We start from the raw sequence: 12,344 nt of genomic DNA, 5'->3' as shown, positions 1-12,344 counted from the left end.
ACAGTGTATGTGTTTGTCTTTGTGATCTCACACACTCCTGCTTTTATGTATGTAGTGTTGTGGAGAAAACCTTCCAGAACGCAATGAAATAACAACACGGAGACAGCTGCTTGCGAATCCGAACGAACCTTTACTTTTACTTTTCACAACCTTTTATACCCATTTTTACGTCATTCTTACATCACTGTTACATAGTAAAATCACCAGATCTGGACCCAAATGTCCTGTACTTTCTTATAATCATATGTTGGTGTTCTGAGCGTCACATGAACGTAATATTGTCTATGTTTCCCATGAGCCTGCATGGTGTGTGTGTGTGTGCTCGACTCCTTAATCTTGGTCAAGGCCAATCTGAAAACAGACTGGCTGAATGTTATCTGGAGGCAGAGAAACATTCAATACTGTCCTAGCTGTGTAATCTGTGTGTTCGTGTATTTTGTATGTCTATGTGTGTGCCTTTATGTGTCTATGTGTTTGTGCATAATATGTGTGTTTGTGTGTGCCTTTATCATGTTCTATTCAAAAGTCCATATGCGTCACGCAAAACACCACAGTAGGTGGTTATTTATGCCTCTGTGTTCGCAGAAGGCTGGGTTTATTTCCAGGCATTATTACATATTACCAGCCATTACCCATCAGTCCTGATGCTGCGGCTGAGATGACAGCCCAGCGAGAGAGCTGCAGGATGACACAAACACACACAGCGAGACAGCTAGCGTGGCCGACCCAGGGGAAGCTTGGACTGTGTGATGGAGGAGAGAGGCGTGCAGCATGAGGCCAAGTTAAATGATCTCAGAGATGCTGGGTCTCCTCAGGAGGCTAAATGGCCATCTGTGATCCTGCACACACAGGCTGGCTCAGCTCCCACCTTTAGTTTTTTCCCTCAAGTGTCTTTTCCATTGGCCTGTTTGGGCTCATACTTCACCTTTTAACATGCAACAACAATAATACCTTGAATAATGTGAAATGGCTGATGGACCTACAGTGAATTATCACCTTTATGTGTAGTTCTACTTGGCTTTAGGGAGGGATATAATGAGTTTTGCTTCTACTGTAGTATCTTTTTCAGCTGCAACAACTGTTTTCAGCAAAAAACAAACAAAACAACAACTTTAAAAACCCACCGTAGACACATAGATTGAGAAACTAGCTGGTAAACAACACAGGGAAGTATTGAGCAGCTAAAGAGGAAGATATTGACTAAAATCAGAGCTAAAAGAAAGTGAACATTGGATTTCATCCGTGGACATAAAAAAATAACTCCAGAATGAGTGGAACTGAAACAGCAACCAAAATAGAACAGAGAAATAACAGACATAAGGACATTTTAAGACATAATATAACAGGCTATGCTAGCAGCTGTCTGAGGCTAGTAGTACTTTTCATTTTCTAATTTTATTATATAGTGCCAAATCATAATAGTTATTGCACAGCAACTTCCATATAGGTCATGTAGCTCTAGACTGTACTCTTTATAATATTATTTACAGAGGCCCAACAATTCCCACCATGAGCAAGCACTTGGCAACAGTGGCAAGAAAAAAATTCCATAACCTAATGTAAAATTTAATCTGAAAAGTAACCTGTAACTATAGCTATGTATATACCAGTGACATATATATGTCACTGGTATATACATGGTATATACATGTTCTCTTTAGTTAGTCAAAAACCAAATTATTGGACGCATTGAACTTTTGACCTGGTGATGACACTAGATCAGAAGTCAGTGTAATGCATAGGGAACATGAATGTTAACCTAATGGTGCCGCTAAAGGGAAAAGTCAGGCAGTAATTTGGATTTACCATGAGTGTCTGTACAAAATGTTGTAGTATGTTTATGTTATGGAATTTTCTATCCTTAGGTTACACAAGGTCATGTGTGAGCCTTGAGGTCCTCGGCAGTATTAATTGTTTGTCTTTGACTAGGTGCCAGCCTATCTCAACACTGTGGTGGCCAGGGTTGAAGAGACATATTGCTGCCTTCCTAGACATAATAGATAGCTTCCCATTGATGTTCCAATCTGCGTAAACAGACATCTGTGTCTCCAGAGTAGAATATGTTGACAACAACACCTCCATGGGTAAAGACATTTTCTTTGACTAATTCTGGGCGTGTAGTATTTCTGTGTTATCTTTAGGTTTAAAGTCGATCCACCAGCACGAGTTCGGCAGAATTTGAGATCAACTCAGGCACTTCTGATGAACTTTGAGAGTGTCTCTAATTTTTCTTGGCCAAGCAACAATAAATAATATAGCATAAGACATCAGAGGCTCCTGAACACTTTCTTCCTTCCTGACCTCACCACTGACCTTTGACTTCAGCAATTTCTCCACAACAGCTTACATTTGGGTTAATATAATATTAGCTTCTTGGATGGTAAGTTTTATGTGGTGAAGATGATGCAGGAAATGAATTGCTACCATAATGCAGAAAAACGTGTGATTAAACACAAGATAGTGATAGTGAGAGACTGTAGTTCATGTTCTGACAGAGAGAGAGGAAAAAGAGAGATGGAGAGGGAGAAAACCGGGGCAACTATAAATAGCACCTCAGCAACGAGGGGAGAGAGGAAAGGCCACAGAGAGACTGAGAGGATGGAGAGAAACTGAGAGGTGCAAAACACACCCCAAAGAATGAGACACTGCCTTCACCAATGTATTGTTCACAACCCAAAAGTATTCTTTTATTTATTACTCAAACAACTGAAGTCAGAAAACAACCAATGCATGTGCAACACAGCCATGAACGCAATTATAGTAATAAACCCCAAGAGAACCACATGTACACAGGTAATTTTTGGCTCTTTGAACAAGCAACCCATCGCATTTACAAGCTCAAAAAGAAAAACAAAAGGTAAATTAAATAAGAAAGACATCTCCCAGAAAACCTACCAGAAAGCGCACAGGGAGATGCAACCTATAAACTCTGTATAAACTAGATATGCTAGGAGTGACTCTATTCAGTAGACACACACTCACTGCCAGAGCCTTCCGTACAATAATAATACTAAACAGCACTGAAATATCACTGTCAATCATATAAGACCTGTATCTATCAAACGGCTGAAGGTGAAAAATGGAACAGTGTTTTTTTCAGAGTAAAAGCCTATCATCTACTTTAAAAAATGGCTTGACATTTAAAGACGTATGATTATTTTTGCTTTTCTGCTGAGAGTTAGATCAGAAGATTGACACCACTGTCATATCTGCACGCTAAATATGGAGCTACAGCCAGCTCAGCTCAGGAACAGAGGCAAACAGCTGGCCTGGATCTGTTCAAATGTAATCCTACCACAAACACATTTAAAGCTTGCTAATTAACACACTATTCTCTTTTTTCATAACCAAAGTGTAAAAGCAACAATTTAGAGGTACTAAAACAGGCCAGCCGTTCCCCACTCTTTGTTCTAAGCTAACTAATGTAATGTATTCTAGCTGTAGGGGAACATTTAGTGCACAAACAAGAAGTGGTATTGATCTTTTCATCGTAACTTTCTAAATCTATCACTTTATCAATTAAAGCTATCTATTAAAGGTGAAGGGGGTGATCACACCTTCTGAGACATATTTTAGAGTGATTGTACTAAATATTATTAATTGCAATTCTGTTATCTGAGGCACACAGAACCGTTTTGGCCTGTTACGTACAGCTCCTGATTTAATTTCACTGCTAGAGCTGATTTGAGCTTTCGGCTGATTTTGGCACAAAACATATCACTGAGTAAAGACAAAGGATTGTTGTTGTAGTTTGGGTAAATCCGTGTGTCTGATTGGCTATTCCAGTGCATACATGTGATCAGTTTGTTTTATAGAAAGATGAGTTGTTTTATTTTTCACACTCAACTTTTTCAATACGAAGTTTGATAAATACAGGCCCAGCTGTGTTCAATGTACTTAACATTATACATTACTGATAATCAATAAATAATAATTATAATATATAAAGTACAGAATAAACTGTATTTATACTGTCTCTATATGTGTTCATTGTCAACAAACACAATTTTAATATCTCTCTGTATAATTCTTTTAAAAATATCATAATTATAGGGACTGACGGAGGAAAGAGGAAAGCAGAAGGGAAACATCGATAGGTCCAATAACTCATGTGGACGGGAGAAAGACAAAAAGAGAGAGAAAGGGGGACCAGAGGAGAGATTTCATAGAGCGGAAAGTGCTACAATACAGTATAGGCATTAATATTTTCCCTCTCTCCTATTGGAAACATTCATTTTCAGCTCTCCCATAACGTTACACAATGTAATGTTACAGCTCTTAACAGCACGCCTGCCGCTCAGAGCTACGCTACATAACAGAAACCATGTGGAGTGAACCCTGACTCATTGTGTTACAGCAGAAACAGTGTTACAGGAGCTCACATATCTAATATTTAAGACAAATGGAAAGAAACTGAGGATGACATGCAGGGTTATGTTGCCTTATGAGTCTAAACGTTGCACTAAAGTTTCATATACAGTGTCTGATTAAATAGCTAAGAGATGTGCCACACACAGAAAAGGCCAAACACTTCTTAAATACTTGCGAAAACAATATTTGCGAACCTAAGATCCAAAATACTTATCATCTAAATTGTCTCCTTTTCTTGTTGTGACAGTAGCTCGTTTGACATTTTGAAAAAATACTGCACCACAAACTTCTCAGACATTTTAGGAAACGCTCCCATCACCAGCTGGGAGGCGAGCTTTTTTTTTTTTTTTTACACTAGATCAGCTTAAATTTATATTCATCATGCACTATAAGAACTATAAATGTAAGCAGCTGCGTCATCTCATCTGAACACTACAAAGTGCAATATCATCATCCTCTTCATCATCAGATATCAAATTTAAGCCAATTTCAAAGTGTTAATTAGCTGCATTCAACTCGTGGCATACTGCAAATTATAGCAGACACAGCCAATGCATGGGCAGATATTGAATAAATTAATAAATAACAGACTTTAAATAAATTAACAAACATAGAATTCATAAGTTATGTATCATCTCATCTGCTAAAATGTCCATGTTACATACAAACAACCAATCTCAAATAAATACTCTGTGTTTGGTTACATTAGACTCTGTGTCAGTGCATTTGGTGTGTTAAACGTGCATTGATCACACTCTCTAATACTGTAAATCAGTTTTGACACGCACTTGTCCAAGTGTTGAGTAATAATACGACTCTGTAAATCAACATTGCACTCATATTTAGTTTTTTTGTAAAAGAAAACACATGTCTACTTGGACTTGTAAGACTAAAATGTGCATTTAACTACCCTAAAAATAACCGTGTGGGCCCGTTTAGTAGATTGGCATGTGTAGAACTGAAACACACAGTGACCTATCCTTTCATCTAACTCCATCATCTGTATGAATAAATCAGCGTCAAATGAATTGTTAATGTAAGGAGCTTCTTGCAGCTCGAGAGTAAATACTAAGAGGTCACTATCCAGTAACAGCAATACTGGACCAGCTGGTGTTTGAACATCAGCTGTGATTCGTGGTTTTTGGTTGTAGGTGTGTGTGTGTGTGTGTGTGTGTTTGATGGCAGCAGGTTAGGTCAGAGCTGTGTGTGTGTAGCTGTACACAGAGGGGCCAGCAGTGCAGTAGCAGTTTGGGTGCGTGTTCAGTGCTCCTATATCCTCCAAAACGATTGAGAGTAGCTAACTATCTAATATATGCCATGATTTCCCATCTGTCTGACACCGTGTGGAGTTACGGCTCCCAGTCATCGTCGTGGTGCTGCGAGGCGATGATGACTACCACAGTGAGGATAGTGCATAACACGATGGATGCGATGCCAACAGCCAGGCTGATGAAGGAGAAGTTGCGTGCCTCACGGGAGGCTATTTCCGCCGTCACCATGTCCCCTCTGGCTATTGCCGTACGCACCTAAGTGATGCAGTAGGGAGGGGAGTGTGGGAGAGAGAGGAGAAATTAGAATAAAGGTTATGTAACAAGAAGATGCACGAGTGGGAGCAGGAGAGAGTCTAAAACACCATGAATGGATCGATTTCACTGCAGCACAGGCTGAATGTGCAGAAAGAGGACACTCCGCACAACAGTAACACTCCATATCAACATATACAGCTCAGACCGGTGGGTCCATGCCTTGTCAGCTCAACTCAACTCAAAGCCAGCTGAGCAGGCCCAGAGGAAAAAATCCATTCTATCCCATTGGACTGACAACCGTGCAGTTACGTAATGTGGCCTGTTGTGTGCGTGTTGGTCAGCGCACTCTGCTATTACAGAGGGAAACAACACGCATCATGAGGTCTGAGAGCCAACACACTGAGCTTTTACATTTCTAACATGGCTCTGAGTTTAACTTGTAGCTCTAGAATTCAGCTCAATCGAACTTTCAAGCTAATTTTGAGCAGGAAAATATAACTTTTGTTGGGAAAAAACACTTGTATTTAATGTCACATGCCAACATCAATATATACTAACGGTATCATAGGTACCACAATGAATAAAAACAAGAAATCAACCAATTTCAGTGCTAGGAAGAGGAATCTAACAGTAATAGCAGAAGAAACGTGACTTCAAGTGTGGAAAACCAGTCTACTTATACTAACTCCCTGTTTTAAAGGGATTTCTGATGGTGTCCATGTTACCCCCAACCAGAAATTCAGATTTAGTTGGTTGCAGCTCTCCTGTTGGCGGTGATTGTCATGGTCACATTTTCTGGAAATGATCTCACAGACTGTGGACGTGAAATCTGATTCCTCATTTATCTTTTTATACCTTGGAAATATAAGGCCTCAGTAAAGGCGACACATTTCTTTTGAAGATCTTTATCGCTCTTCTTATTAGCATAATTAACTCGTGAAAATGGAATAGTGATAGCTGTGTAGAAGACGGCATTATGTGAATAAAACTCAAAGATCAAAAGGGGTCATTAACCTGCACGGCTTTGATAATCGCAATGATGCCTGTCGGCCAGAAGCAGCAGACGGTGGTGAGCACGGCGATGGGCAGGTAGTCGTGTGGCGGTCGACGGTCCATTAGAGTAATGCTGGGTGGCATTTGCATGGGATGAATCTGGCCTGGCGGGATCCCTGGGTGGCCTCCCCCAGCTGGCATGTAGGGCTGACCCTGAGCAGAGGGAGAGAAGGAGAAAGAGAGTAAGTATTATTGCTTTATAAGAGCAGTGGAGCTGTTGTAGCCTACAAAGCACTTTCCACTCCAAAAAACACACGAACAAGGTGACACAGCCGAAGAGGAGGACGGTGTTACATGCGCATGCATTAAAGAATCTTGCGTGTCTCAGCTGTATCAGCAGCTCGGCAGGAAATGTCTAAAAAAAATACTCTGATTAATATGTGGGATTGAGGCGATAGCCTGCAGGATGAGCACGCTACAGAGCAGATTTTAGACTTGATAGCACTGTGTTTGCATTCTCCCGTCACTGCTGTGGTCCTGTACACAAGAATGCATCAGCAAGATTAAAAATGATGCCAGGGATTTTAAATATTTAGAGCGATGAGGTGGAGAAGATTAAACTTGAGTTTACAATCAAGCTGGGTTTAAAGGTTTACAAAAGTCATGTGTTGGGGCTTAATTTCACCAGTTTCAGTTTACTAATGAAACTATAATAAATAAAGTGTAGAAAATGAGTACCTGTTAATGATGTTGAGCACTGGTTCACAAGCTACTTAGTATGTGATCTTTAATAAAAAAGTGGTGCTTACTCAGAACCATGTGCATGCTTCAAACAAAGAGTGATGCAGCAAAGGCCCACAGCCGGATTTGAACCATGCCTTAACCCTGAGACCACCAAGGGACCCAAACTGTCTTATTTTAATAGTCTCCCATAAAAAAATATACATTTTGTAGGATAAGTTAAAAAAAGAACAATAATCTGTGTAACAGGTGTATTTTTTTATCTCTTATTGTGTTAATCATCTTGTGAAACCCTCAGATTTATCAGGAGACCTGTACGAGCCAGACCCTCAGATCTAATTACAACAAATTAACTAAAGTTATTGACGCCGTTTCACCTGCAAGGCTTCAAATTAGAGTAAACGAATGTGAATTATGCCAGATTACGTTGAATTACCTTGCGTGCATGTGTGTGTGTGTGTGTGTGTGTGTGTGCCCTTTATACTAATCAAAAGGCTGAGTGCTCAGACACAAAATATTTTAACGTAACGTGAAGGTACTTTTAAGTGCATTTAGGGACAGACATATTTTATTGTTGGCTGATGAATCTGTCCCTACAATAATAACCAAATAGGTAAAAAAAAAAAAAAAAAGCCACATCGACTAAGTTAGCTGGTAGAAACATTTTTTTAAATAATTCTCATCATAAAAATGTCAAAAATTCTGGCTCTGTGAGATGAAAGCACGAGGTTCACTTAAACAAATGTATAAGTTAGAAAATATAAAAACAGGAACACTTTTCATTTTGAGTCAATGTATTTTTTATCATCATTTCTGAGGTAGTTTCCCGTAAAGAAGGATGTAATTTTGTACAAATTAGAGGAAAATTGCAGACATGGTTTGACTGGCAAATGTCCAGTTAATTTTAGCAGGCTAATGAATATTAAATAAATCAAATTGAGTTACAGTGGAGCAATTACCAAATAATTTTACCAATTGCCAAAATTAATTTTCATCCATCAAATCTGTAAATGGAAAACATAAGACGTCTTGTCCGTGATATGTGGTGGACAGAAATGTACAGTACATTGAATTTGAAACAGTCTGGTGTAACTCTGCAGCAGCCTGATGTCAGACCTGTGAAATCTTTCAAAAGCACTTTACTTGTCTCTGACTCACCGATGCCATGGGGTAGACGGGTACATAAGCTGTGCACGGCTGCAGCTGAAGTGGGTAGCCCGGGTGGAGGTATCCTACAGGGGCGTGAGACATGGTGCCTCCGGGTCCCTGGGTCTGGACTGTGTAGCCCTGCGGGGCCCCTTGGGGTCCCATTGGGCCACAGTGGAACTGGGTTTCTTGGAGATATCCATCTGAACCTGGAGGAGGAGGCGGAGGAGGGTAGTTGGGTTGGGTACCCGGTGCAGGCTGCATGTTGGGCATGTTAGGATCTTGCGGGCCGGGGAGGTATGGAGGAGGCTGCATGGTCTGACGGCCAGAGTCATCAAGACCTGAGAGAAGAAGAAGAAGAAAAAGAAGAAGAAGAAGAAGAAGAAGAAGAAGAAGAAGAAGAAGAAGAAGAAGAAGAAGAAGAAGAAGAAGAAGAAAAGGAGGGAGGACAGATCATCAAAAAGCAGGTAGGAGAAGAATCACGAATAGAAAATGCAGAGGAAGAACAATAAAAGATGTGCTGAGCGCTTGTTATCTAACTCCAGCTCTGTTCCAGCACATTTATCTGCAGCTGAGTGTCTGATATGACTGTTGAGGAGGGGGAAACAATCACACATACCACAGCTTCAAACACATGCACAAAGAAAGACAACCTGTGCAGTCTGTGCTGACACTGACAGTGATTGACATGTTGACCTCCAGAGAAGAAAAGCCCTTTTTCTCTGCTTCTCCCTTCAGATTCATTAGCGGTTAGAAATGTGGCATTTCTGAGACAGAGAACTTCATCTGACGATCTGCCTGTCTGGAAGCATCCGTCTGAACATTTCATGCTCACACTTCAGCTCCCTTTGTGTTTGCTTAACATTGAAAATGACTGATAGGGTGTCGTGTTTTCACAGTAGGGAGGTGGCCGAGGGTACGGTTATCCATTTTGACAGGGACATGAGGAGGAGAGATGGAGATAGATAGAGGTGAGGATGGAGGAGTAAAGGGTTTGATAGGAAAGAAGAATGGGAGCAGGAGGCAATCGGAGAGCGGAGCGGTGTGAGTGATGAGAGATGACGACTTGTGCTCGGGGACCAGCTTTACATAACCAGAAACCCCAAACCCTGTCACAGACAGGAAGTGGATCAGAAACAGACAGAGAGGAAAGTAGAGAGGGAAGGGACACCCTTAAAAGGTCAGGACGAGGAAAATACATGATGGTGTTTCTCTGTTTTACGTCAGCCGAATCCAAAATGTGACAGGACACGAGTGAACAGAAGAAAACAAAGAGAATGGCACCAAATTCACCAAAAAACCCAAAAGTCTGGTTAGGTGACAGAGCAGCTGAATTATATGGATGAATGAATCAAGGTTGTTACAGATATTAGACCTCATTAAAAAGGTATAAAATAATTAAGATTTATATGTTTGGGAGGTAATTAAATATTTACTTTTTGCTCCTCACATTACTAAGCTACACATTTCACATATACCTTTTACGATACTCATTATGTTAATATCATAAGAAGAGTCATAACGTGATTACACATTAATTATTAACTACTATTTATGAATTACTAATTAAAGCTGTTACATTTCTATTGTTGGTGATTTCTATTAAATTATAACACCGTTATTTTTTTTAGTTAATTTCAAATCTGCATTCATTGCATCATTGTATTTTATTTGTTTGCACTAAAAGTGTTACTAATAACGAATAATGATTGTTGTACTGCAAGTCTGTATGTACAATACTGTAGCCTCTAATGTTATAATGTACACATGGGCAGGGGTGGAATGTAACTTAGTACTCAAGTACAAATTCACAGTACCTGTACTTCTATTTCATGCAACTTTATATTTCTACTCCATCACAGAATCATCACATTTGACAGAAAACACTGACCGGGAGCATTTTACTGCGTGATGAGTACTTTTACTAATAAAAAGGTACATCATGATAATACGTATTGCTATTTAAGTAAAGTATGTGAATACTTCTTCCACCACTACACTACGTATTTGATTTTACACTGTGTCGCCCAAATGTGCCTCAGAGGGCCTCTGTGTCACCAGTCCATCCAGCTGTGAGGAGGGGGAGGAAGAGGAGGAGGAGCAACTGAAATTAGCTCCCTTATTATAAAGTAAGAATTTTCATAATGAAGTTGATGATGATAACCAGTATGAATGATGTATATATAATGTTCAAGCTGAGGGAGCAGTTAAAAATAGCCGTGCAAAGGAGAGAATTAGAATGAATACTGCTGGTTGAAATGACATTTAAAGATTAATATTTTAAAATCAAAGAGCGGAGCACTGCTGAACTGGATAAAAAAAAAAAATCTAAATCCCCAATCAGTGTGTTTGCAATGTCAGAATATATCTGCATCCTCATAAATAACATCTGTTCTTATGAGAGCATCTATTGTTCATGTGGGCTGCAGTCTCCTGTCCAGTCTGTCCTTCACTGTGTCACTGTTAACTTTGGGTTTCTCATTCCTCCTCTACCTGACTGTGAAGCTTCAGCACCCTCCAAGAAACGACGAGAAAAGCAGAAAAAAAGACGAGTGTGTTTTTTTAAGATCACCAGACGTTGAAGATCATTAATTAAGCCTGTTAAACACGCGCGCAAGGGGAAGAAGGCGAGCACGCGCAAAGGACACCCACACTCCTGTGTATAGTGAGCAGAGATGTACGTAGGCCTGTGCGTAATGATGGGAATGAGACAGAGAAAAAGGCAGAAATGACAATAAGCGCATCAGAAATGGTGATGTCTGCTGTTATGAAGAGATCACAGGGAGATCTTCGCCTAATGAGCAGATCATAATTAACCCAAAGTCTCACAATGTCACTTTAAAGTCTCTGATTAAACCATGGATGGAATATGAGGCCCCCCCTTGGTGTTTCCTCCCCTCCTCAGGCTGCACCCACACAGCGGTGCATCATCCTATAGAAGGCGCGCTGTGCAGATAAACAGCGGATGGAGATGGAGATGGCACAGAGACAGAGAGAGAGAAAAAGATCTCATCAGCCTCGGATGGAGATCAAACACACGGTGATGTCCGCACATGACAGACTCCAAAAAAAAATAAAATAAAAATGATCACATTTAAACCCCCCTCACCGTGTTTTTCCGACGACATGCCTGCTTCCCGAGCCTCTGTCCTCCTCCTCCTCTGATCGGATGGATTTCAACTCCAGGTGGTGGTGGTGGTGTTTGGAGGGGGAAAGAAAACACACAGGAAACGCTCCTTTCGATGACTTTACTCCATCCTCAAGATGTCTTCATCTTGAAAAACACACTTATTCATAATAAAAGCGATGATCGGATGAACTTCAGGTGTCTTTTATTAATTCAGCTGGATGTGATCCTCCTGCAGCGCGCAGCTCTCCTCCTGTGTGGATGAAGTCTGATCAGGTTTCTCCACTAACGCGTCGCCGTACATTGAATTAATCAGACAAAGCTGCCGTTGTCTTAAAGCGACAGTCCGGACTGTGCTGGAACATCCCATCACAGCTCCACAAAAGAACCACGCATTTCTGTCGTTGCGTGACATTTTCACCACCTCTGCCCCCCCCCCC

The 12,344-nt window shown here is 40.5% G+C and overlaps 1 protein-coding gene across 1 annotated transcript; it reads right to left on the bottom strand.

The window, feature by feature from the left end:
• Positions 1-2,662: 2,662 nt before the first annotated feature.
• Positions 2,663-12,289, bottom strand: prrt1 (proline-rich transmembrane protein 1). The gene is made up of 4 exons (XM_010735367.3): positions 11,887-12,289; positions 8,790-9,118; positions 6,912-7,103; positions 2,663-5,897 (listed from the first exon to the last, which is right to left on the bottom strand). Exons 1-4 carry the CDS (start codon positions 11,903-11,905, stop codon positions 5,721-5,723), a joined length of 717 nt encoding a protein of 238 aa, XP_010733669.2. The 5' UTR covers positions 11,906-12,289; the 3' UTR covers positions 2,663-5,720.
• Between the last annotated feature and the right edge of the window lie 55 nt (positions 12,290-12,344).

This window comes from Larimichthys crocea, chromosome XIII (genome assembly GCF_000972845.2).
Source record: "Larimichthys crocea isolate SSNF chromosome XIII, L_crocea_2.0, whole genome shotgun sequence".
Classification (NCBI taxonomy): domain Eukaryota; kingdom Metazoa; phylum Chordata; class Actinopteri; family Sciaenidae; genus Larimichthys; species Larimichthys crocea.
The sequence above is the reverse complement of the archived record's forward strand: the minus strand, read 5'-3'. Positions and strand labels throughout refer to the sequence as shown.

Coding starts and splice junctions, on each gene's coding strand:
- prrt1 (XM_010735367.3), bottom strand. Junction 7,104..8,789: donor CCGTCTACCCCATGGCATCG/GTGAGTCAGAGA, acceptor CCCTCTGCTCAG/GGTCAGCCCTACATGCCAGC. Junction 5,898..6,911: donor CGATTATCAAAGCCGTGCAG/GTTAATGACCCC, acceptor TGCATCACTTAG/GTGCGTACGGCAATAGCCAG.